This window comes from Zingiber officinale, chromosome 3A (genome assembly GCF_018446385.1).
Source record: "Zingiber officinale cultivar Zhangliang chromosome 3A, Zo_v1.1, whole genome shotgun sequence".
NCBI classification, from domain to species: Eukaryota; Viridiplantae; Streptophyta; class Magnoliopsida; order Zingiberales; family Zingiberaceae; genus Zingiber; species Zingiber officinale.
Genome location: NC_055990.1, coordinates 68,685,270 through 68,687,751, shown reverse-complemented (window position 1 = coordinate 68,687,751; position 2,482 = coordinate 68,685,270). Strand labels below are relative to the sequence as shown.

Below are 2,482 nucleotides of genomic sequence, written 5' to 3'. Positions count from 1 at the left end.
ACAAAAAGTTCTCTGACGATGTAGATCTAAATCTAGAATAACATTGGTGATATCCTAGGCCCTATGATTATATTATTCTTTCTAGGAGTTATCGATTGACAAGAAATTTTTTGCCAGAACAGTCAAATCAAACCTGGCCTTCATGAACTTTCAAGTGTGAGTCTCAGTCGACATCAACCCACCTCGGCCCAAATTCAGTGATCTCAAGTATAACTATCTTAATCTCATGTGTGACTGGAAGATTTATTTTATATATATATATATATTAATATTTTACCCACAACAACATCCAAGATTAATACAATTGGTAAAGCGTATTTGACCTTTTGATTTGATTGGTAGCCATGCACACATTACACAAATTAAATCCACAGCGCATATATCAGCGTCGATGAACATTGTGACCACGACGTGTCGCTATTCGTAACGTCGATGCTTATCTGCCGCACTCGGGCGTCTGCGAGTGATCCTTGGTGCTGTCCTCGCAGTAGTCGTACACCAGGTAGTTCCGCCTCACCCACTCCATCGCCGCGTGCTGCTGCGCGCTGAGCCCACCTCCGGCCGGCGAGGCCGCCACCGGTCGGCACCAGGCCGGCGCGAAGGCGGAGCAGCCCTCGATCTTGAATCCCGTGTACCTCGCCACGAAAGGCTGGAACCTGTACTCCACCTTGTACTTGCCGTTCTCCGTGGCCCACGGCGACGCGTCCCAGATCGAGCCGTACATCCACATCGGGCGGTCAGGGAACGTCCACTGCGCCGACGAAGATTTGGCGTACCTCCGTATCGGCACGTCGTCCACCAAGAATCTACACGTACGCACGCCAATTTACACAATTATTTTATATCCATATATATCATCTATGTCGTTTATTATCCAAATTCATGAAGAGATGAATGCAGCAGGAGTACATGATCTGGTCAGGGTTCCAGATAATGGCGTAATGATGGAAGTCGGTGGTGGGATCGAACCATAAGTGGAACCTCACCTCCCGGCCGATCAGACGGCCGTCGCCGCTGCCTCGGACGTAGACGTTGGTTTGAACAGTGTAGGGCTTTCCCGGCGTGGTGCCGAGGAACTCGATGTCCACCTCGTCATGGTACCCCGGATGAGCTTGATCGTTCGATAACTGTGTGTGTATATATATATATATAATTAGATCAACGGACCCTTTTTCTTATTAAATTATGTATTGACAGTATAACTCACGTAAAAAGCAGTGTTGACGCCGGCGGTGTAGCCACTTTGAAGCTTGATCGAGGCACCAAAGTAGCCATTGCGATACGGGCGATTCGACTTAAACCCACTGCCTGCACATGTTGAACTAGTAAAAAGAAATGATGCATGAGATCAATTTAAGGGAAGAATATTTACGAAATGCAGAAGCGTGCCTGAGGTCCTGTCCAGCCACATGGTGAGGGAATATTGATCTTGAGAGAGGGTTTGGTGCGTAGGACCCCAAAGATTACTGTAACCCTGTCTGAACCTTATTGGTCGACGCAAAGAGCTCGGTCGGTATCCAGGAGAGGGCTGGGCGTGGGCGAGCGCTGCGAGGTGGAAGAGAAGGCAAGCCAGAAGAGGAAGAGCCATCGGTTGGACGAGGGAATGATAATCAATCAATATCAGTCTTGTACGAGTGGATGCTCGGAAGAGCGAAGGGTATAAATAGGAAGGAATTAACTGAATGGAGCAGCTGGTTGACGAGAAGTTGGAGATGATGACAAATTAACACAGAAAATATATATATATATATATATATATATATATATATATATATATATATATATATATATATAAAGAACACAAAAATAAATATGTTTTTTAATTTTCTAAAAAAAAAATAAATATAATTGGGTGATTTCCCATATCTGAACTTGAGATGATTTTACGATTGTTGGACAAATTGGATGAATCTTGCAAGGAAAAGAAAAAGAAACGTTAGAATGATTGAAGAATGCGCCTTGATGATTAAATATTGTCGGGAGCAAGTCAAAGAGGTGGGTTCTCTGTTATTAACTACTGCTATAGTTAATGAGATAATTGAACTGATAACGCCATTTCTTCTGCTGCTGCTGATATAGAACTCGCAATAGCACACATCACTAGGCCCCAAGCTTTTTAATCAAATCAAGAAGGAAAGCTCCAAAAACTAGTATATTATTATTCTATCTAGATTATTTCGTTACACTTACAGAACAGTTCTGTGTCAAGGATAATAATTAACGAAAACTCCGGTGGTGGTATGTTCCATTTACTGATTTACCTCTCTATATATAACTGTGGGTAGGTTGTGTAGGACGAGGTCGGTGTAGGACCTTTATTGCAGAAATAATTAACGAAAATGTTGAGAGAGCAATCGATTAGGAAGGTGCCTGTTATAATGAACCAGTAGTTGAACTGATTGGGACTAATTTTGGGAACACTTCAATAATTTTAGAAACACCAAGGCGTTGCAACAAAATTCAAAAAGGAAAGGCATCTTGG

General features: G+C 43.1%; 1 protein-coding gene across 1 annotated transcript; it reads right to left on the bottom strand.

Annotated features, from left to right (window-relative positions):
- Nucleotides 1–231: 231 nt before the first annotated feature.
- LOC122053813 (probable xyloglucan endotransglucosylase/hydrolase protein 32) lies at nucleotides 232–1,648 on the bottom strand. The gene is made up of 4 exons (XM_042615766.1): nucleotides 1,390–1,648; nucleotides 1,208–1,308; nucleotides 910–1,127; nucleotides 232–806 (listed from the first exon to the last, which is right to left on the bottom strand). The coding sequence occupies exons 1-4, from the start codon at nucleotides 1,586–1,588 to the stop codon at nucleotides 437–439; spliced, it is 888 nt and encodes a 295-aa protein (XP_042471700.1). The 5' UTR covers nucleotides 1,589–1,648; the 3' UTR covers nucleotides 232–436.
- Between the last annotated feature and the right edge of the window lie 834 nt (nucleotides 1,649–2,482).

Excerpts from the sequence above, each read along its gene's own strand:
- LOC122053813 (XM_042615766.1), bottom strand. The coding sequence starts at position 1,588 with ATGGCTCTTCCTCTTCTGGCTTGCCTTCTCTTCCACCTCGCAGCGCTC. Across the intron at positions 1,128-1,207 it reads GCGTCAACACTGCTTTTTAC|TTATCGAACGATCAAGCTCA; the intron begins GTGAGTTATACT and ends ATACACACACAG. Across the intron at positions 807-909 it reads TGGAACCCTGACCAGATCAT|ATTCTTGGTGGACGACGTGC; the intron begins GTACTCCTGCTG and ends GCGTACGTGTAG.